Genomic DNA, 22,435 nt, shown 5'->3' with positions numbered 1-22,435 from the left:
CCAACCCCGATCTGAGGTATCTGTGCATAGATGAACGTCTGGAAGAGGGAGTCCAATCTTATGCCAATGGTCAAATGATGTTCTTCTGACCACCACCAAAGATCCTTCAGGCATAAATTATCCCAGACCACAACTGCATTCTCTTCCCGAAAGTCCCAGCGGTTCCCGAGAAACACCCACAGAGCTAGTAACGAGAGGGAGGACATTCGGCCCAACAAGCTCTGCCACAAGCTCACTGGTTGAGCTCTGTCTGACAGGAATACCTCTAGTTAGATTAGAACTGCAAGAATCCGTTCCTCTGTCGGGAAAACCCTCAAAAGACGTGTCTGAATCTCCATTCCCAAATAGGTTGTTGTGAAAAGGATCCCCTTTTAGCGCCAAACCTCCCACAACGTCAGGTTATGACAGGAAAGAAGAAGGAAACAGACAGATGAACATAACTTCGTGTCTGTAGAAATTACTGTGTTGATATGAGCTTAGTGATGACCAGACTCAACAAAAGGGAAGAGGAGAGTTTGTACTATGGAAATATTTCTCTTTTATATTGATGAATAACTAAATTATCCAATGTATATGATATAACAGATAAAGGAGTTGCGCTAAGCGAATATCCTTAAAATTACGAGAACCCAATAAGTGTGTCTTTAGAGAACATGCAAGAATTATACTTATTTCTCTCTCTTAAAATGAGATATTACAGATGATGCATAATAAACTAGTTCCTATCTTGGCATCACCAAGTTGACGTCCAAGCAAACTCTCTGGGTAGAGTCATTTTTTCCTAGAGCTTAGCGTTGGATAAAGGTAAGGCGAACACTCTTCTCCTCTGATAGCCGGGTTTCTTGCATAGAACTATGTGTAACATGTGATTCTTTATCCACGGACATCCGTGTGATTATTGGGTTTATTTAACCAACTGTTGTGTCAAAATGTTATTTGCTGTCATGGTATTCCTCTCAGTTAAAGTTTGTGTGGATTTTCCGAGTGATTTATTATAGTATTCGTGATTGACATACCTGTAAAGTTTCAATGCTTGACGAGCACATGTTAACTAAGAATGTCGAGTTGTAATGTAGCGGAGATTCTGATTTAACAGTCAATGTAGTTGGCTAATTTTTAATAGGAAATCATTGTTAACATGTTCCATAGTTTATTTTTGAATTAAATTTAGAAAGATCATCGTATCTTTCCCATCCCTCACCTGTGTAGTAGCAGTTTTGTCACCTGATCTTGCTAACAGCTCATACCGTCAGAGCCTAGAACTAATAGAAGTCGCCAAAATCGTGACATAGTATTTTCTTGAACTGGTATTAAGAAAGCTTTTGTCCAAATTTTTTCGAATTCCTAAGGTCTGACATAGGTTCAGTGAGAAATCCCTTGCCCGTAACACCCCGTCCACAGACGACGCGTGAACCAACCAACTGTCCAGGTATCTCCTCATTCAAAATCCCAGATGATGCATTACATCCGAAATAGGAGACATTACCCTTGTGAATACCTTAGGTGCTGTGGTCAAACCGAAGCAAAGAACCTTGAACTGGAATGTTCCAGTTGGACCCGAGAAATGAAGGAACTCCGAGATTCCTGATGAATCAGAACCTGGAGATACGCATCTTGAGGTTCACTGAAATATTCCAATTGTGTCTCCGAACTGACCGCAGCAATGACGGTGATGTTTCCATGTGAAACTTCGTTGAAACTACAAGCCGATTGAGACCTGAAAGATCTAGTAATGGGTCTCCAAGACCCTCCCGCTTTTGCAGCCATGAAGATCCGGCTGTAAAACCCCAGAGAAGGAGGAGCGGGCTCTATTGCTCCCTTCTCCAAAAGGGCTTGGATCTCCGCAGCTAACGCTATCCCTTTGATGGAGGATGGGGAATAACTGGGAAGGCAAACCGGGGAGTTAGACAGAGGAGGAGGAGAATGAAACGGGACTCTGTACCCCTTCCTTAACATCTCTACTACCCAACTCTCTGCACCCCACTCCTTCCAGATGTCTCAAAAAGGAGCAAGGCAACCTCCTACTGGTACAGGGCGAAGGGAATGTCTCCTATTTCCAAAAACCCTTCTTGGAAGAAGAAGGTTTCGAACCAGCAGGAGAAGCCGAACCCTTAGCAGCAAAACGGACCTTCTTTGGCGATCTTACAGGGGACTTAGAACTCGATCCTTTAGGTGATCTTGAACCCTGAGCTGCAACACGAATCATAGCCTGCTGGGAGTCTACTGCTGACGACGACGACGACACAAAATTGACCATCGAGGAGAAATCCTTCTCACTAAAAAGACTGTTGCAGAGTGCAAAAGGCACCATCAAAAGAACCCTCTCATGAATGTGGATAGTGAGGCGGTAGATGATTTAAAAAGAAGTCCCTCCTCTTCTTGCCAAAGAACGTTGTACAGTCACCCGAAATGTTGGCCTGGTATGCCAACCCCATCAAAACCGAAGTGATGAGGTTGTCAAGTAGTACAGAATCGGAAGGATTATTATTATTATTATTAAAGTAGCTTAACCAGACCACTGAGCTGACTTTCAGCTCTCATAGGGCTGGCCCGAAGGATTAGATTAAAATAAAAAAATCATGTCTAGGCCAGAGGCAAAGCTCTGGAACCGAATTGTTTATTCAGTGTGATGAAAATGGGTGGAAAAAAATGCACAAAGGCACACACTCACACTGGAACACATGCACACAATAAATACATTTACTCACGTATCCATATATTCATAAAAAAATAAAATCAGAATAAGTTAAGTAACATTTAAAAGTTTTGTTTTTAAAATTCATTAGATAGCCTAATAATTTTTGTATTTTCACATTTTACTGAGGTTTATAAAAATAGACATGAATGAAAATGCAGAGGATTCTGACAAGATTTCTTTCACAGATCTGTTTCCAAATGTTGACAGTTGCTCATTGCTAGTTGTACTTTGGGCATTCGCATAACACATGTCTGAATGTCTGACAGGTATAACCACCTTGCACTCTGCGCACTCATGAGCTGAGCCACGTGGGCTGCTCTCATTAAGTGTCCATGTGTCATACAGGTATGGCCTATACTGAGACGTGTCAGAATTATTTGTGCATGTCTCTCTCTCTCTGTTGCCATTTCTTTATAATACCCATCTTTATGTGTGTTACATAATCACTCATAGAGAGATCTACACTTGATCTTGTAATTTGATTTGCTTCTTTGGCTGCTTTGTCAGCCTCTTCATTTCCTTTGATCCTATATGGGGCAAGGATCCAACATATTTCTACATTTTCCCCAATAATATCTAATTTATGAAGTAAAAATTTAATTTGTTGTACAATATTATTTTTTGGTTTGTAACTCTGGATGGCTTCTATGGCACTTCTCGAGTCACTAAAAATCACATAATTATTGAGTGATGTTTCTTTAATTATTTTTATGGCCGAGGCAATTGCGCACAACTTCGCTGTGAATACTGAAGCTGTATTAGGTAGAGAGAATTGATATGATTTGTCCTGGGACACTGCAGCATATCCCACTCTATGTTCTGATTTAGATCCATCTGTGTATATTGCATAATGCGGACCTTTTCGGCTCATATGGTCTACTGTATGTTGTCTATGGTGTGCTGGCGCATATGAGTATTTTTTTGATAAATATTTTAATTGTGTGCAACTTTTCATTTTATTAATTGTCCAAGGCAGAGGTAATTTTACTATTGGAGGAATTTGTATATTCACATTTAGTGACTCAAACAATCTTCTAGCTCTAATTGGGAAAGGGGGTGAATGATTGTTTATAAATATATCTCTTAGTTCAAATAATTTTTTTGTTGGAGAATCGCTTGTCCTAATTCTCAGAGCACTCTTCATTATTACAAGCTCCCTATGGGGAGAGAGAGGTAGTTCACCACATTCAACCTGTAAAGAAGAGGTCAGTGATGATTTAAAGGATCCTGAACATATTCTAAGGTCCTCATTATGAACTCGGTCCAACATGTTCAGTGTTGTGTCTGACGCTGAGCCATATATTTCGCTACCGTAATCAATGATAGACAGGACTGTTGCTTTATACATAATGTAATGGTTTGTCTATCGGCTCCCCAAGTAGTGTTTGATGATTTTGTTATTAAGTTTAATGCTCTTTTATATTTAGATTTCAAGGGTTAACGTTATGTGGGTTTCCAGTTTAAGTGAGTATCAAACACTAAACCTAAAAATTTTGCAGTTTGTCTAATTGGTGTACTATGATTTCTGATTTTTAAATCTATTACTTCACCATTCATCCACCTTTTATTTTTATAAAACACGACTGCTTGAGTCTTATGTATGGATAACTTAAATCCATTCATTTATTTTTATTATACTTTTATTAATGATGCGTTGTGATGGTAATTGCTTCCTAGCAAAGAAAGATAAAGGAAAGGAGAACGCATTTTCGAGAAGTTCGGCAGCAAGGAGGCGTTAGCGCATTGTGTTGGAGGTGCCTGTTATCATGATGGTTCTAGAATCGGCAGGAGTGTTGTGGAACTCGTCGGGACGTGAGAAACGCCGCGATTTCTGATACAATACCTCGTCTAGAATCATCTAATTAGTTCTGGAAACCTCGGGAGTCTGTGACGCTCGCCGTAGGCTCCGCCCCCTGAGTGCCGTATAAATACCATGGTCGTAGCAGGAGAAAGCAGAGATCGTAAAAGAGACTCCAGTTAGTCACAGAGAGATATCCTCAGTAAGAGCCACAGATCAGATTATCAGTGAGAGATCAGCAGCAGCAGAGATTATCCGTGAGAGACTAGAGACGAAGGAACCAACGAAGGATCAGAAGAAGAGTTGTTCGAGAGTTGGTTGGATACTGGTCTAGTCGTCTTCAGGAGTTTTCTACCGTGTTATCTCGACGTCGAGCAGACTTCAGAGAAGAAAAGGTCCTGCTAGAGGTTTTGGGGAGTTCCTGCCTTACAAGTAGACTATTTTCTGCAATACGGAGTCAAGAGGACGTCTGCAAATCACCGTTTTCCTGTTGAGAAGCCATCGCTTCGAATTGCCAAATTTACTAGCAAGTATTTGAATTGCCTCACTGTTCCCCCAGTACATGCAGAGTAAGATTCTATCTTTTTATGTAAATAGGAGATACCATTCTGCATTTACTTATGTTAGTAAGCTTGTAAATAAACCTTTGTTGTGTTAGTGTTTCTTTCTATATTTGTATCCCCAGTTTCAACTGTTGGTGTTGAAATATTTTTTTTATTTATTTCATATCGAACCTGAAGCGGACCTCTCTCAGAGGCCGTAACATGCGTTCTGCATGTTTATTACGAAAGGCTGAATAATATATGGCAAAATCATCCATGTATAGGTTGCTTTTAATTCCACTAGGTAGATTTTTATTAATATTATTAATTGCAAGGGTAAACAGTGTGCCACTAAGTACACTTCCCTGTGGAACACCATTTTCAAGTGGAAATGTTCTGGACAATACATCATCAATTCTCACTTGAAAACTACGATTTGTTAAAAATTTTTTGGATGAATCTAGGTAAATGTCCACGGATGTTGTTTTGTAAAGTCTTTAATATAAGGTACCGCCATGTGGTATCATAAGCCTTTTCAATGTCATAAAGACTGCTACAGTTATCTGTTTTTGCTCAAATCCTCTTCGTATTTGGTCTTCGAGGTTAGAGAGAGAATCCAACGTAGATCTGTTGCACTGTGACCCGAATTGAGTGGGAGTCAAGATTTTATTTTCTCGAATGTGCCATGTTAGTCGAGCATTTACCATTCTTTCAAGTAATTTGCATAAGCAACTTGTTAGATAGATTGGTCTGTAGTTATTTGCATTACTTGGATCTTTTTCACGTTTGGGGATAGGAATTATTATTGCCTTATGCCATTCATCAGGAAATAAATTTCTAAGCCATAAATTATTATAAAATTGTAATAAGTATGACTTTGCCAGAGGTGCTAAGTGGCAGATCATCTCAAAACAAATATTGTCACCTCCAGGAGCAGATTTATTGATGTTCATGAGGGCATATTCTAACTTTTCCATATTAAATTTTCTATTATAATATATGTCTTCTTTTGTTTCGAAATTTATTGTTATTAGTTCTATATTATTTTTCTTTGTGCGGAAGTGGTCATCTAAATTTCTATTGCTACTTACATTTGCTAAGTTTTCTCCTTTTATATTACTTATTTCTTTTGGATCAAGTATTCTTTTTCAGTCTTTTAATATGGCATGTCTGGGTGGATTCACATGGGTACCATTTATTTTCCCGAATTTTTCCCATATTTTTTGTATGGGAATATTATTAGAGAGTTCTGATACATATTTCCTCCATGAAATTATTCTGCCTTGAATTACTTCCTTTTTAAATTTTGCAGATATTTTGTTGTATAGAGGCTTTAATACAATAAAGCAAAAATATAGTCATTTTTTGTAAAGTACCTACTAATATTGGTAGAGTTTTATTTATCTTACTGAACTTTCTATTCAAATCATCCAATTGTCTCCCTATTGAGTGTTTTATATTTATTAATTCTGTTAGCTCATCGGACCACCATGGAACTTTGTGCTTTGTTGGATGGGGTTTTGATTTTGGTATTGTTTTATCAGCAGCATTTTTAATGAAGACAAGAAACTTGTTAGTTTCATAATGGTCTTTTAGATATTCAAATGGTGGTATACTTCTAGTGTGCATTTCATACCGCTTCCAATCTGCTTTATAAAAGTTATAGTGAGGACATGTTTTGCTGGATTATTTTGTAATAAGGAAATTAACATTGGGAAATTATCACTGGTGTGCAAGTCATCAACTGTGTTCCAATCCAATCTGTCAACTCTACTTGTTGAACACAGAGTTAAGTCTACAGATGAAAATGGTCCATGTGTTTTTTAATAATATGTGCTAACTTCATCATCATTTATGCAGCACATATCATTTGAATCTATAAATTCTTCTACTTTACTTCCTGTTATATATTTGAGTTTGAACAGTTACAGTCCCATAATGGGTTGTGAGCATTAAAATCCCATAATATTGGCATTTTAAAATAATTCTCCAAGTTTATCAGTATCGTAATTTGTATTTGGTTGGTTGTATAAATTATAAATTATTTAATTATAGTTTTTTATTCGAATTTTAATACCCAATATTTGGAGGTCAGCAATGTTTACAGGTACTTTGTCATAACATACTTTTTTATGTACATATATGGCTGTACCTAAATTTCCTTCTTCCTGAGATGTTTATATTGTTGGTATTGTATTACTGACATGTAAACATAATATCATTGGTTCATATTCCTTCAATAACCTTTGTACTTCTAGGTGTAATCTGGTCTGTAGACCATTTACGTTCCCTTGCATAATATAGCTATTGAATAAATTATGTTATATTGGTCTTGTTTTTCTTTTATTATCAACTTGAATTTTTCCTAAAATTTTATTTACGACATTCAGTTGCTTATCTTTATAATATTTTAAGTGCTCAATACACATGCATCCTTTTTCATGGGTGTTTAAATCAGTGGCCTCTTTCTTTCTATATTTCATCAAATTATATGTTTGTTAAACAATCTTTTGTTATATTTTTGTTATTGTTGCACTATGCAATGAAGCAATCATTACATCCACATGTGTTATCATGCATATCTATTGCTTTATTTGTTCTTGTTGTACCGATTACTGGTGATGGAGTAATCTCATCACCCTTGACATTGTCACCATAATCCATGGTATGGTTCTCCTCCACTTCTTTGGTGTTTTGGATCTCTGCATCTATAGGTTTTATTATTATTTTAGGAGATAAAGGTATGTTCTTATGTTGTTTTTGTTCTTTCTTCATATCTTTGGTTTTTGGTTTGACTGATGTTTCTCTAATTATAGTTGGTGTCTTTGTTTTTGGTGGTGTTCTCTCTAAAGGTCTTGTTTTTTTCTTTAATTTTCGGTACATCACAACCTCCTCCTTCCACCTCTGTGGTAGTATCTTCTTGTGCTTCTATATGCATTAACACCTCAAATGAATTTGATAGAATATTATCCAATTCATTTGTACCTGTTTCCCGATTCTTTACTATCTTAGTTTTTTCCTGCATATTAATGACTTCTTCTTGAGACCCACTTTGCTGCATCTTGTTACTTCTACCTGTATGTCTTTTTGTTTCATTACTGGTTCCTGTTATAGAAGAATATATACGTTTCTTAGCAGGATCTTGAATTCCTCTCACTTTCAATTCTAATTTAGCCTCTGTTATAGACATGCCTGTTCTTCCTTTTAACATTTCTAATTCCGTGGTGTATATGCAATACTTGCATTCTTTGGATCTGGCATGATGATTCTGTCCACAGTTTACACACTTAGGTTCACCACACTTCCATTGTGTGGTGTGTTCTGTAGATCCACAGTAAGAGCATACCGGTTCATTCCTACAATACCTCTTTGTCCATACTTACTGCAATTCTGACACTGCAGTGGGTTTGGAATATAATCTTAACTCTCTATTTTGGCCTACAAATTTTATTTTTTGAGGTAGATCTGAACGCTCAAATTTTATTTTTGCTAGTTTTAGTACTTGTTTATTGCCTTTTTTACTTGTCATATACACACCTCGCAATCCTCAACCTTGGGGTATCTCTTTTTGAGAGAGTCCAAAAGCATTCTCTTATTTATTGGTTCGTTGTTATTGTCAGGAAGTACAAAAGTACCCTGAATGCTGTTCATATTGTCATGCTTTTCCACTTTAAACATTAATGGTATCTATAATTTTTAAAGACAAATAGTCTTCAGACTGGCTTTTTGTTGTGGCTTCTATAAGCCAAGTCTTCTCTTTTATTTTTCTGAACGACATTTCTGCCGTTGGATGTCTATTTAGTAAACAATTTTCTATTTTCAAAGCTGAAATATTTTGTTCAGCTTCCATGGTTAGAAATCTTGATCAAATTCCACTCCCAAAGAGGGAGTCAAAGTGAGTCAAGGTTGGGTCATGACGGTACTTAGGTTTCCTTGGTTTAGTATATGGTATTAACGTTTTAATACCAACCTTGTCTTTGTGACTTGAGCTTTCTTTAGAATGGTCCAAATCCGTGCCAGAAGTCGTGAGGATATTTGTTATATTTTCCATATAAGTGTGTAAGTTTCGTCCAGGATGAGATCCATCTCACCAGGGAGGCCCACTGGGGGAGGAGCAATACTGTTACACAGTGGTAACTGCCCTGGGATTTTCACCTGGATATACATCACACCCACAGTGCTTTGACGGTCGTCAGTCCGTCGAAATCGGACCCAGCAATGTGGGCATGGCTTGACATAAAAATTTCCCCTCGCTTGACCATATCAGATACTCTAGTTTTACGGGTGGAGTGGCATGCCGTCCAACTCCACCCTCAATCAAGTTAAAAGAGCAGTCAATTCAATAATCCAAAACCATGCCAAGGTCGTCAATGAAAGAAGAAGGAAGGAAGGGTGAAAATTTAGAGGAGGAGGAGGAGTAAAGGAGTTAAAGGTCCCAATGCTCAGTTGAATCCACAGCAGAAAGCGTAGGCATAAAGGGGCATAATACTCTCTCTGCAGTCGATCCCTAAGCCCCCACCTCGTCAAGGGGAGGATCGGAAGGAGTATACTCTTCTTGTTTGAGAAACCCCATAAACCCAGACAATATCCACATAGAGTGGGACTAGGCCTTTGACTGGCTGTGAAAGGTGTCTTCCAAAATACAAGCCTCACGAGATGTAACCCCTACCAAATGATTTGACGAAGGCACCCGAGAGAGAAGAGCCTCAACAGATTCACTGAGTGGCACTCTGCCACTGGCAGAAGGGTTACCCACTACCCAATAGATCCCCTTCCGATTAGGAAGCAAGATTGAATCCTGTCTACCCGACCAAATAAGTGATGCTAACCTAGAGTCCGCCTCCCTCAAAGCCTGCTTGACTCAGCCAAACCAGAGCAGCTTACTTGATGTTTGAGAGACTACTGGTTTAGTTGAATAGTGTTTCAAACATTGCTTGATTTGGTTGTGTAGGTTCCTCAGGAGCCTTGGACTGTGGATAGAGAGAATGAATAAAGTCTACCATCTGCTTAAACTCGCTTAATTTGCTGGAGAAAAAAAACCACATCTGGTACTGGCTTCTCTTCTTCAATAGAACATTTTCTGTCAGACTGGTCTGACCGAACCAGAACAGGAAAAGAGACTACCCGCAAGAGCTGTTATGCTTTATTTCACATCTCCCTGCTCACCAATTTATTCTATACCTATGACATTAAGAAATCAAGATATCTGTAGAAAGGAGAACTGCCTCCAGACATGTAAACGTACAGTGACCACCAAAAGTGGCCCCTGGAGGGAATCTATGCGTCTTATCTGTGGATTTAAACACATATGGAACTGTTTGAAATATTGGCAACAGCACCAAATTGAGATGCCATGTTGACAGGAAATCTGACTCAGTTTCTTGTTATTGAATTAAAAAAAACCATCAATCGTGAACCAATGTAATTGATTTAGAATTCTGTGAAATGGAAAAGATGATATTTGATATCTGTAATGGGAGAAATGGTTTTAACTCTCTACTGTTGTTATAAATTTGGCAGATATGCAGAGATTAAACACACGTGGGAGGACCCAAACACCCCTGCCAGAGAGCTCTGGTCATTTGGAAATACTATACCACTATCTCTATTCTCAGGTAACTTATTCATCAGGTTAGAAAATAGGCTAGACATACTGGATGATAATCTGTCCTCTAACTTCTTGATCCTGACCTGCACTTACTCTTCGAGACTAAGGACTTTCTGTTCCATATAATCATCATTTGATCTACTGATCAAGACATACACTCGTCACATCTCTGACAAATACTACACCAAACCTTCCTACATAAAATACAAAGAGGATGTCCGTCGCGATTTATTCGGCGACCAATGTCACTGGACGTGCCAGATGTTCTTGGCAAGATAGACCCACCATAGGAGTCAGCTTCCAGCCCAGATACAAGGACAACAGAATTAAGGCTGTTTAGTTTCTTAACAATTTTATTACAACAACAAAAACCTATTTCATGGCTACTTACTAATTAACAACAATTGAACCACGTAAGCTTCTTGCCCCAATGTGCGTTTGATACTCCAGGGTGACCATGCGGTCATTAAGTAATTATAATGAAATGAACTCTAACACACAAATAATAACGTTTCTCACTGCCACTGAGAGTAGTTGCATCTTAATTAACAAGTTTCTAAGGCCCTATCTACAAACATGAAATTAAACAATGGCCAGCTAACCATTAACTTACAATTTATGATTTTCATTGCCTATTTATTTTGATTCTGCAATAGTAATTTCAATCTCATCAAAAGGATTGTAGCTACCCTCAGTGACTCGATGGCTTTGATGTGATAAAAAGCACAGCAACTTTCATAATTACTGAGAGAACCATGACATTTTGACGCCAACTGACTGAATTGGTGCCCAAAAGGTGGCCTCAAGTCTAGAAAAAATATGTGTACAGGCAGTCCCGGGGTTAAGATGGGTTCGGTTTAAGACGTTCTGAGGTTAAGGCACTTTTCAATTATATTCATCAGAAATTATTTCCAGGGTTACAACGCATGTTCCAGGGTTACGACGCCTACAACGCTCATCTGGCAGAAGAAATATGACACCAAAAATGCAAAATAATCAATATTTGAAGGTTTTTGGATGAAAAATGCAATAAGAATGCAGTTTACATAGTTTTGAATGCACCCAAAGCATTAAAAGTAAGATTTTCTTAGGATTTTTTATGATGTTCCGGCTTATGACGATTTTCGGGTTACAATGCGTCTCAAGAATGGAACCCCCGTCGTAACCCGGGGACTGTCTGTATGTATATTTTCATGACATCCTCCACTCCCCCAAAAAAGGATGAGATTTAAATTGAAGTGGGAAGGTCAGGTTGGTGAGGCAAGAACGCATGATCTCGGGGAGTCGAGGCCTAGACGCATATGCAGGGCTACAATTTGGGTCTAGCTCTCGACAACAACACAATTTCCTTACTGAGTGATCATTCATTTCAATGACAATCACAATAAGGCAAATCAAGCAACAATCAATGGAATCATGTACATCAACATCAATGTAAACAACACAGCTATAATCAATAATAAATGGTAGCAATGGGTTTATCAATATAATCAGGGTGAGTCAATGCTCTCATCAAGACATTGTCAAGTTCACCACGAAGTGATTCATAGACACACTGGGTGTCACTATTAATGCAATTAATGAAATGTAGAACTCAATGTGTGCAGTTATGCAAGTGTTTCAACAGCAATCAATAATATGGAATTTTGCTACAAAACTGACTAATTAAAGTACGAATTGCAACAATAAGAAATCATTCCTAAGGTGACCAATTAAGAGAAACTCAGGAAAAAGAACACATACATTTAGGTATGGGCAATCTGCAATGCAAACAATATCAATGTCAACGCAAAAAATATCAATGTCAACAGTAGTTCAACAATGAAATGTACTTAATTCAGGCAACATAAATTCAATACCCACACAATACAATAATACACACAGTACAAGCAATATCATTGACAATAGCATCAATACACGAAAATGCAATCAATTCAAGTGTTATCAAAAGCAACAGTAACGCAACATGGAAATGCAATTCAGGCCATATCATGGCATTAATAATGAAACATGGATATGCAGCACAAGCAATATCAAAGGCAATAGTAATGCACACTCATTTCCAGTCAAGGAAATAGTAATAAATCAGGGCTCGTCATAGAGCATTCTACAAAACAGCATTAGCATCATGAATAGATAAACATCATTATAATCAAAGATTCTCTTGACACTCGGGTGCTTGCACCTGTTCACGTTCATATATCTCGTCAATTCAGGAGAAGCTGGTTGCTTAATGCTCCCTATTGAGTCTTGTTGGGGGTGACTTTCAATACCGTGTAGCACCTGAGGTACATTAGGACATAATGAATTACAATTCTCTCGCTCATCCTGTTGAGGAACATCTGCCGACCACCCTTGTTGGTCTCGTGAGACGCAACAACAAAATGATTGAACCCTAACACCTTCAGCTCCCTTCACGACTTCTGCACTTTCACAGTTTGCCTCTAACTTCTTACACTTTACACGACACTAATCTGTCTTCCATCCGCTCCAACATTTTCTTTCTCTGTTCCATAGCAGCCCTTCTTCTGGGTCTGTTTCCTAAACCATTCACTCCACACTCTCGTCGTCCAGCCTCTCTTCTTCCTCTTCCCTTTCATCATCTTCAGTGTTGATCTCCAGCGGGACGAGGTGCTCAATTGATCGTAGATGTTTTTTGCCTTCAAAGAACACCTTTGCTGACCATATCACTCCTTCCTTGTCAGGGTAGACAGCCATGAACCTTCCCAATGGCCAATGGCTACGTTTCGCAGTTCTACCTTGACCAGCACGACATCTCCCACTCGGAGTGCAGTTGGTGTACCTCCTTGGCTATCGTGTTGTTCCTGGAGCAACTGTAGGTAACCCTCTCTCCAGTAGCGCTTGAAAAGTTTGAAGGTTTCTGTCAAGTGGAAATACTGATGTCATAGTTGTTTAGTGGTCAGGGTCTGAAGCATGTCCTTATGTGGAACCACAGGCGGCAGCAGACGGATTACACTGCCTCGCATGAGGTGTGAGGGTTTAAGGACTTCATCCTCACTCGTATTCCCAGCATACATAAGGGGATGGTTATTGATCACTGCCTTGGCCTCCTAAATAAGGGTGCGGAGTTGCTCTTCAGAGAATATGTTTCATCTGAAGGTGGTTGCTAGTACCTACCATTCTATTGAAAAATCCTCCTTTCCATGGTGACCTGCACTTCTGGAACACCCACTGGATTCCCTTCTTCCTAAGGAACAGCTGTGTCACGTCCTCCTCATAGACCTCTCTCAGGAAGCTACTTGCGGAACAGAAGGTCATGGCATTGTCGCTGTAGATCATTGACGATGCTCCGTGAGTGGCAGCAAATCTCCTTAGCAACAGTACGAAGGTGTCAGCATCCAACCCACTGCAAAGCTGGTGAGACAAGTGAGGATTAGGAGGTATCCTACTCCCTCCATGGTCATGATGGGACCGATGTGATCCCAGCCAACCTTATCAAATGGATGGATCATGAGAGTTCTATCAGTTGGGAGGGGAGGAGGTGGCGGTCGCCAAATAAGAAACCTGAAGGCTACAATTCATACTTGGCAACTCCCCACTACTCACTTAGCAATGGCCCTCAATCCTGGGCTTCAACATTCCTGCCAAAGTAGAGTTATTAGAATATTGACACCACAATGCATGTGGATGGTGAGGAGGTGCATAAGGTACAGCACAACTAATTGGCCTTTTGAAGGTAGTAATATCAATTCGTTCTTTGTATCACTTATGTTAGGCAACCTACTTCTAGTGTAAACTATCTGGTTTCCCATAACCAAATTCAATTAAGCTACAAAATATGGATGTGTGCAGGTATTCGCACACTGTTTTCTAGATGGTAACACACTGAGTGGTGCCATTGTTCAAGATACACTAGTTTAAGAAATGGATCTGCTTGGCAGCATCCAAACTTCAATACGAGCTTCATAATTCTTTTTAAAGTAACGGAATCTACACTACTTCCCATTATACCCCATAGAGCGGCAGGTGGAGTCAGGTTCCCTTCCTTGAGCATCTCTCTCAGGGCAGCAACAACCAAGGCTCGCTGCTGGATGGTTGATTCATCCTTGCTCTCTGGCAGTTGAGCCGGGCCCCTCTGATGTAGAAAGGCCGGTCCCTCGTACCTCAGGTGATTCTGGCTCAGGTCCGTCAATGTAGAGCCTCGTGTCAGGATATCTGCTGCGTTCAGCTTGGTGGGCTCATAGTGGAGGTCTACAGTGCATTCCTGTATGGAAATGATCTCCCCCACCCTGTTTGAAATGAAGGTGTTTTTGTTTCCCTCCCTACTAGCTACCCAGGCTATAGCTATCTGGCTATCAGTCCATACAGTGACCTTCGGGAAATTCAAGATATTCCTAAGATGTTTTCCTGATCTGAAACCCAATAACAATGCTAGCAATTCTAACTTGGGGATGGTTAGTCTAGATTGTTTCTTAGGGGCCACTCTCATTTCAGAAGTAAGGATGTTAACTCCCCCTTCTATCTGTCTAACATATGCTACCGTACCATAAGCCTTGCTCAATGCATCGGCAAAGACGTGGAGTTCAGATTCTCTTAACACGATCCCCCTTTTAAATTTCAAAGTGTGAATGTTAACAAACTCTTCTAAGACCTCGCTAGCTTCTTCCTCTCTTTCTTTGGATAACACATCATCCGATCCCATACCTGCCTCCCATAACTCTTGCAGAAAGATCTTTTCTTTCACAAAAAGTGGGACTCACGAGCCCGAGAGGATAAAAATTTGTGATTCCTATTGTATCTAACTTCCACCACATATCAACATCAATTTGATTTTTCACCAATCTGCGCACTCGTAAAGTGTGCATGGAGACATCTAGCTCTTCTAGCGCCCATTGTGGTACTCTGCCATACAGTGTTACTCCACTGTGTGTTACTAAAACACTCACCCCATCAACCTTCTCCATGCCTATTACAAACAAATTAAAGTAATCTGCTCCAATCAATAAGTTAATGTTCTTCAATACATCCCCCTTTATCTCTTTTGTCTGCCATGTTACACCCCTTACTCTGCAAATTATTTTTTTACATTATTCAGCCCTATGTTGTGGATGGGAGTATCTACATCGTCATGTACTACGAATTTTGAACGAATGACTCTCTTGCCAATATGTACTCTACATGCTACTACTTTGAATTCTCCCTTAACAATTTGTGATCCAAAAGGAGCAAAATTCAAGGAAACACAATTGACTATGGGCAGATTTAATTTCTTAGCCAACCATTTCGGAATGAAACTACACTGGCTACCTGTATCCAAGAACAAATTAGTGCGAAATGGTTGATCATGAGTGTACAAAACTGTGGTAGCAGCTGGCAACAATGTGGCTGGCAACTCAGCAGAAAGCTTATTTTTCACCATTTTAGCATTTACACAAGATTTTTCATTTTTGTCTTTCGATGGGTTTCTTTGATTTAAGTTACGACTCTGACCTTGACTTTTAATGGATTGAGAAACTACATGTGGAGAAGGTTTTGGGGATGACTGGAACCTTGTACTGGTTGCTGAAAGTGTACTAGACCAGGATTTACGACTGTCTCTTTCACAATTCAAACTGTGATGGCGTCCATCATACAATTTACAGTTACTTTTACTACTGTGGCCAGAAGTGAAATAATTGAAACATCTTTGTAATAGAACTAGTTGGCACTTTCTTGCCGCCGCGTTCATATACTTTGAACACTTAAATGCATAATTATTTCCGTTGCAAAATGGACAAGAGACCGCGTGGGTGGTGTTGGTTTCCAATGCCTTTGATCGTGATAAGGTTGAGACAAGTTTTCTCCTCTCTGGAGTGCATCATCCTCCATACTTCGTATGAGGAAATCCAAGGCTTCAAACAGTTCACTCAGATTAAAATTGCACTTTCACAGAAAGTCTATGACTCGTTGATATACCTGACCTTGAGATAATTTCTGATTGATTAGGCTAAGCGGTATTCCCTGATCCAACGTGGATCCGCTGAGATGTTTGATTTATTCGATAAGAACGGTGAGCTTGATACAAAAACTCTTCAACTCAATATAATTACACTTGGGTACAAAGATATCAGTTAATCGGCTATGCAATGCTACCAGCATCTGATGCTAGTTTCCATAGAACTTGTTTAATAAATCGAGAGCCACAGTATAGTTAGCTGCAGTTACACTCAAGGCCTGAACTACCTTGAGCAGCTCCTCTGCTAGAGATCCGAGTAAATAAATAAACTTCGTTACATCATCCAAGTCTGTACATCGATGCACGTGAACATCAAACAGCTCTTTGAAGTTAGTGAATTCACTTTTTTTGCCTTTAATCACTGGTAATGGTATCTCCTTCAAGCGGGGTAAACGTGTCTTTGGCTGCGTTACACTAGCCAAAGCACTGATTCAATTGATGAGAAGGAGCATGGCTTGACTGGCATCGTCTAACGTTTTTATGATCTTAGTTTCAAGAGCTGGTTATAATTTGACTGGACTTTGATACAAACAAAGATTTTAGTTGCTGCTTGCTCATCAGCCTGGATTCGACCTAGTAAATTCCGATAGACATTTACGTTCTGGATGTCCAAGAGATTCCCTTGGGCGCGCGTCAGTGTGGCGGTCAGGAAGACTATGAGAGAGTCTATCTGGGTCTCAAGAGTGGCTGCCATTTTGTAGGTGAGGGAGGATACAATTCTTACAAGTTACTTTACTGGAAAGACTGGTTTCAAATTATTAAGTTACGTTTCAGGGATGTTTTACAAGGTTAGAGTTAGTTCTCTTGGCTACTCTGACATGCCCGCTTGCTGTGGATGTCATGATTAAGCCAATCTTGTACTGGTAGACTCTTGCTTCACAGCAGCCCTCAACATGGCCAAACAAAATTAGCTATGATCAACAAATCTTGATCTCCTCCCCTCGTTCTGGGAGGTATGAGGGCAGTTGTGAGTGGCCTTAGCAGTAGCACTAAAGACCATAATTCGACTGTCATTGCTCTGAGTCTGGTCGCTTAGGTCTATCCGGTTACTTGAAGGACCAAATTTAATGTCGCAATTTATTCGACGACCTGTGTCACTGGATGTGCCTTCCAGCCCAGATACAAGGATTACAGAATTAAGGCCGTTTAGTTTCTTAACAATTTTATTACAAAAAAAAAAAACTATTTCATGGCTACTTACTAATTAACAACAACAATTGAACCACGTAGGCTTCTTGCCCCAATACATGTTCGATACTCTAGGGTGACCACGCGGTCACATAATAATTACAATGAAATGAACTCTAACACACGAATAATAACGTCTCTCACTGTCACTAAGAGTAGTTACATCTTAATTAACAAGCTTCTAAGGCCCTAGCTACAGACATGAAATTAAACAACCAAATCACAACCACCTCGTGGTGGAAGCCTTAATCTTGGCGCGAAATTACAGGAGCGTTCGCACGGACGTCTGCACGGTCTCGGATCTGTAGCGAGAAGGACAGGAGACGTGACTTCTCCCGCTACCTGGTTGGCCAGTTAGCCATTAACTTACAATTTAGGAATGTCATTGCCAATTTATTATGATTCTGCAATAGTAATTTCAATCTCATCAAAGGGAATGTAGCTACTCTCACTGGCTCGATGGTTTCGATGTAATAAAAAGCACAGCAACTTTCATAATTACTGAGAGAGCCATGGCATTTTGCCACCAACTGAGTGGCGTAGAACTATGAATTGGCGCCCAAGAGGCGGACTCAGGTCGAGAAAAAAGTTGTACTACACGTATTTTTTGACAACAATGTCGATCATGTATGAGGGTGCTCATCCTACCCTTGCAGGACATGCAGGACCGATGAGCACCAACATCTCCAGCAGTAGAAGGCTCGGTTGTCGAAGCTGTAGATGAAGTGGAAGCAGAAGCACTAACAAGGCCTGTCCACACTAGGAAACATTGTTTGCAAACTGTTTGCAAACAGTTTCCAAACAATGTTTTTGTCCAGACCTCAGTTGTTGTCAGGATGCTTGTCAGTGCAGTAGCCTCTGTATTCTACCTGGCTATTTTAATGCACTCGTGGAGGGATAAGAAAAAGAAAAAGCGATCGTGTGGAAGTTTTTAGAAAAAGGAGCGTGTCAAGTTGACTTGCTTTTGGCGGAATTGAAATTAGATACATATGTACATAATACACGTATACATACACACATCATACATACTATATATATATATATATATATATATATATATATATAATAATATATTATCTGGCATTGAATTAAAGCAAATGAGATACATATGTACATAATACATGTATACATACATACATATATACTATATATGTATATAGATATAGATATAAAAAACATACATACAGTGTACATATATATATATATATATATATATATATATATATATATATATATATATATATACAGCCGAATCATGAAAGTTTGGAATGTGATAAATGCATAAATAAAGGTATAAGCCACGAAGGAAAGTGAAACACTGGAGTAGCTCCAAGATCTTTCAACTCACGTCCTTTACTTAGCACACCAACTGGCATACATGAGAAACTGAGATGACAAGGAAGGGTCGTATAAGTGACAGATAGAGATTATAAGATTAGTACCTAGAATCCAACACATCTGGAGAATTAGTAACTTTACCAAACAAGCATAAACATGGGTACAATTTAAGAGGTTTACAAAAAGATTAAGTCCAACTGCTCAGACACAGGGACAAGACAATTATAGGATAATACTAGGTGGCAATTGACCACATTCAAACCTCAGTTTGCCTTATTTTAACAGCTTTGAAATCATTAAATTATTGTCAAAATCCTTTAAGGTTAACATAGTTTTTTCCTGTAATATTCACACTAAAAGAAATGTTAATAAAAAAATGGCCTCAGGGAATGCAACAACATAATATATAAAATTCCATGTATGGACTGCCCCTCCTTTTATCTCGCGCAATCGAGCAAGGGGTTAGAAGTAAGAATCAAACAGCATAAATATTCTGTCAAAACTGGGCAAACATCTAATGCAATATTCATTCATTTAAGTGAAAAGAGCCACCAGATAAATTGGATTGGTAGTTCAGTAATTGCAAGATCAAAAGATGTCTTATCACGAAATCTTTTAGAATTGCCATTATACAACTTACTTCTCATTGTAATTTTAATATTAGTCATGGCCTGTTTCATTTAGACCCTTGTATTTGTAACATGTTTAAGAATGACCTCAAAGATACAATCACAGACTTAAATACAAATTAGTTGCCGCTTAGATATTTTCTTTGTATATGTGTGTTTAATATGTTTTATGAATAAGGTTTTGGTTACCTAAGGTTTGAATATGGTCAATTGCCGCCCTGTATTATCCTTTAATTGTCTTGTTCCTGTGTCTGAGCAGCTGGACTTAATCTTTTTGTAAATCTCTTAAATAGTACCCATTTTTATGCTTGTTTGGTAAAGTTACAAATTCTCCAGGTGTGTTGGATTCTAGGTACTAATCTTATAATCCCTATCTGTCACTTATACGACCCTTCCTTGTCATCTCAGTTTCTCATGTATGTCAGTCTGTCTGCTAAGTAAAAGACGTGAGTCGAAAGATCTTGCAGCTACCCCAGTGTTTTACTTTCCTTTGTGGCTTATACCTTTATTTATATATATACATACATACATTATACATGTGTATATATACATATACACACAGAAATACTAAATGTTTCCCATTCTGGATGGGAAACAAATATGCGGTTAAAAGTACAATGTTTGCAAACAGTTTGCAAACAATGTTTCCTAGTGTGGACAGGAATTCAGACGACGACGTTTTCTTGGCTAACTTATCCACAGCGAGTCCAAGGTACTAATCCAAAGTCAAAACTGGGAGAAAATTTCAAAAATCCAGTCAATAAAGCTAAATCCACGAGAAAAATACGTTTAAAGAAACGGGCCAAAGTCGTAATCTCAGATAAACTGGCGAACTAATAACAATTGGAGATGTCGGCCTCTGACCTCTGTCGGCCAATATTTGCAGCAGCCTTGCCAACGGTACCTCAGGTAACTCATTTGACAAGATTTTACCTGCAGCGTTGGTAGTGCTGTCAGTTAATTATCCACATTGTGTGTAAATTTATGGGGATATAGTTTGGGCTGGTCAGTGACCAGGGCTAATTCAGGTCTTCAGGAGTGTATTGCAACATGCTTTTTAAAAACAGAGCAGGCAGAAGGGAAACCACTGGTGAATCATACCTTTTTGTCTGGAGTGTCTACATTCCACCAGACAAAGGTGTAGTAATCAATTCTACCCTCTGGCCGCGGCCACTCGAATGTAATATTTTTTGAATCTTGAAGTGGAACAATGCCTCTGACTGGATTTGGAGCTGGAAATGATTTTAGACCATATTAAAATTTTTGTTATATTGGAACATGAATTCTAAAATACTAAACACTGATGAGGCTGATAATATATATACTAGTAGAATCGAGAATGTTCTTTGAATCAAAATATAAGATGGAAAACTTTGAATACTTGTACTTGTATGAGAGCTGATGACATAAAGTTAACTAAAAACTGTATCACAATGTCATATACTTACGGACAGTTGCCTCTACTTCCTCGGGTGTAAAGCTTTCTACGCGATGAGAAACCGACCTCACTTGAATGCTATAGTGCTCTCCTGGGTCTAAGTTCTCCACAACTGCTCTGGTTGTGTTGATGGCAGGCAATCTTTGCCAGTCTTTAGCCTCCACTGTTCGATACCTAGGAGGAAATGAAGGTGAAATGTACAATTTACTAAAACTGAGACAGAACTTTAAAAAATTACATGACTGTACCGTATCTGTACACAATCCAGTGTGTAATATACTGTACGTGACAAGGTTTATGTTAACGGGCAGATTACCCTGAATGGAATAGTACATGCACGCGTAAAAGTGCTACACTTCAACCAGTTACTTCAGCAGTTAGAGAAAAGATCACACTTAAAACACTTTCCTCTCCAATTCATTGTCAACAACTTGGAAGCAAATTAACCAGTTAACAGGGAGGATATGTATGAGAATATATCCACATTCACAAGAATATGTGGTGATAACATTCTTAACTTATTTCACTAGACCTCATCTTTTGAAAATATTATGATCAGATTCTATGAAAGCATGGAGTGCTGTTTCAGCCATAATGACAGTTCCTTATTGGTCTCAAAATCATAACCACAGGTGTCCTATTTCTGGAAGAGAAATTCCTCCAAAATATTCAAGAAGTTACAAATTACCATAAAATTAAGTGGATTTCTTTCACATCATCTTTTTTTCATTATTATGGACTAAATGGAAGAAAAGGCTGGAAACAAAGGCACAGCTGATGTAAAGTTGTGAATGATTTACAGTGTCAGTTTTGTATGATCAACAATGATGGTGAAACACATTCCCCCTACCTAACAATGTAATGAGTGAAGAGGGACTCAATAGGAGTTTGCCAAGCCAGAGTCACTGTTGTATTGGTCATGTCTGCTATGGTGAGACTGCGAACTGGATTTGGATCTGGAGATAAAAATACTCATTTAGTTGAATATCTAGTCATTTGATTTGTCTCAATAATATTCTACTTAGTGAACAATTATATGGTGGTAGGGTATGGCATTTTTCTGAGCAAGCCTTTTCTTTTTTTTTAAGACACAAAAAAGTTCTTCAGCAAAGGGCTATAAATTAATTTACCCTGAAACTTTAATGATGATAATAGGCCATTGAACCCTTGAGGTGTTCATCCTGGTTCTTAAAGTTATGACAATCATGTGGCATATATTCATCATTACATAACTGCAGCC

General features: G+C 38.8%; 1 protein-coding gene across 1 annotated transcript in view; it reads right to left on the bottom strand.

The window, feature by feature from the left end:
- The window catches only part of LOC135205628 (tyrosine-protein phosphatase 10D-like), a 254,197-nt gene that overhangs the window by 56,075 nt on the left and 175,687 nt on the right, over positions 1 to 22,435 (bottom strand). The window contains 3 exon segments of the mRNA XM_064236423.1: positions 20,859 to 20,989; positions 21,206 to 21,369; positions 22,046 to 22,151. Coding sequence (XP_064092493.1) covers positions 20,859 to 20,989; positions 21,206 to 21,369; positions 22,046 to 22,151 — 401 coding nt within the window.

This window comes from Macrobrachium nipponense, chromosome 24 (assembly GCF_015104395.2).
Source record: "Macrobrachium nipponense isolate FS-2020 chromosome 24, ASM1510439v2, whole genome shotgun sequence".
In the NCBI taxonomy this organism is placed as follows: Eukaryota; Metazoa; Arthropoda; class Malacostraca; order Decapoda; family Palaemonidae; genus Macrobrachium; species Macrobrachium nipponense.
This window is presented reverse-complemented; position numbering and strand designations above follow the sequence as displayed.